The sequence below is a fragment of the Muntiacus reevesi genome, chromosome 9 (assembly GCF_963930625.1).
Source record: "Muntiacus reevesi chromosome 9, mMunRee1.1, whole genome shotgun sequence".
Lineage (NCBI taxonomy): Eukaryota > Metazoa > Chordata > Mammalia > Artiodactyla > Cervidae > Muntiacus > Muntiacus reevesi.
This window is the reverse complement of record NC_089257.1, coordinates 12,888,101-12,889,711: the sequence shown is the minus strand read 5'-3', so window position 1 is coordinate 12,889,711 and position 1,611 is coordinate 12,888,101. Positions and strand designations below refer to the sequence as shown.

Genomic DNA, 1,611 nt, shown 5'->3' with positions numbered 1-1,611 from the left:
GTGTTCGTATTTGAAGATGATTTCATCCTCTTCAAATGCTACTATGTCTTGAACAGGACTCAGAATCAAACTGACTTTCCAGAATTGACCTGGGTCCTTGTATTACTTATCAGAGTCTGTTGAAGTAACAATCACATTTTCAGTCTACTGGTAAAGAAATCACAAGCAATGTCAAAAAGGGAAAGACTGACTTATTTTTCTTCTTGCATTTAATGTAATATTATTATTATTATTTTCTTAATTTTAGTATCTTTATAGTTTCACAACCTTTCCCCAAGACTTTCTTGGAGGCATCTTTCACCTCTTTGTTTCTTAGACTATAGATGAGTGGGTTCAACATGGGGATCACCACTGTGTAAAACACAGAGGCCATTTTGTCTGTGTCCAGGGAGTGGTTTGACTTGGGCTGCAGGTACATGAAGATCAGCGTGCCATAAAAAATGGCAACAGCCACCATGTGGGAGCCACAGGTAGAAACGGCCTTGCGTCGCCCCTGGGTAGAGCGGATCCTTACGATGGCGGTGATGATGAAGAGGTAGGAGGTGAGGACAACGGAAGACGAACAGATCATATCAAAACCAGCAAAGGCGAAGATCAGAATTTCCTTCATGTGTGTGTCTGAGCATGACAGAGCCAGGAGAGGGAGGTCATCACAGTAGAAATGGTTAATAACATTGGGGCCACAGTAAGTCAGACGGAAGGTGATGATGGTGTGGAACAGGGCAACCAGAAAGCTGTACACATATGGAACTGCCACTAACCGAATGCAGACTCTCTCTGACATCAGTGTGGAATAGTGCAGGGGACTGCAGATGGCTACATAGCGATCGTAGGCCATGGAAGCTAAGAGGAAACACTCCGTGATCATGAAAGTGAGAAAACAGCCCAGTTGTGTTGCACAAGCATAGAAGCCAATAGCATTGTGCTCCACAACAAAGTTCACCGTCATCTTTGGAGTGATAGCAGAGGAGTAGCAAAGATCAACAAAGGCCAGGTGACTGAGGAAATAGTACATGGGCGTGTGGAGTCGAGCGTCAAGTCTGATCAAGGTTATCAAGCCCAGGTTGCCCAGCACCGTGACCAGATAGATGACCAAAAACACCACGAAGCAGGGGACCTGAAGCTCTGGCCGCTCTGTAATTCCCTTGAGAATGAATTCAGTGACTAAAGTAAGATTCACTTTAGCCATTTAATCTGATGGATTTGGCAGAGTCTGTTGTGAGTTCAAGAATAAAAATGACACCTACGGCCTCTGCCAGTGTTGGGGAAGGTGATCGTCAGCATCTTCTGTCCGTGAGTCACACCATCTTGTGGGCAAAAGGCAGCTGAAGCTCTCCAATGACGTGCCATTCTTGCTCCAGGAAAAGGAATCTATTACTCTCAGAGTAGTTTTCTTGAGCCTTACTTAGCTTTACAAAGAAGTGGTGCTTCTTTGCTTTATGATGTAGAAAATATGGAAGATGCTGATGAAAAATTAAATAGGATCTAAAAGAAAGCACTTGAGGCAACTAATAGTAACATTCCAGTGTTTTTGTTGCCACCAAGATTTTGGTGCCCATGTATATGTTACAGGGAAAACTTACTCCATGTTGGATATATTTCTTTTAAATT

General features: G+C 43.3%; 1 protein-coding gene across 1 annotated transcript; it reads right to left on the bottom strand.

Annotated features, from left to right (window-relative positions):
• Positions 1-229: 229 nt before the first annotated feature.
• Positions 230-1,189, bottom strand: LOC136174794 (olfactory receptor 8U3-like). The gene has a single exon (XM_065945001.1). The coding sequence runs from the start codon at positions 1,187-1,189 to the stop codon at positions 230-232; it is 960 nt and encodes a 319-aa protein (XP_065801073.1).
• Positions 1,190-1,611: the final 422 nt, after the last annotated feature.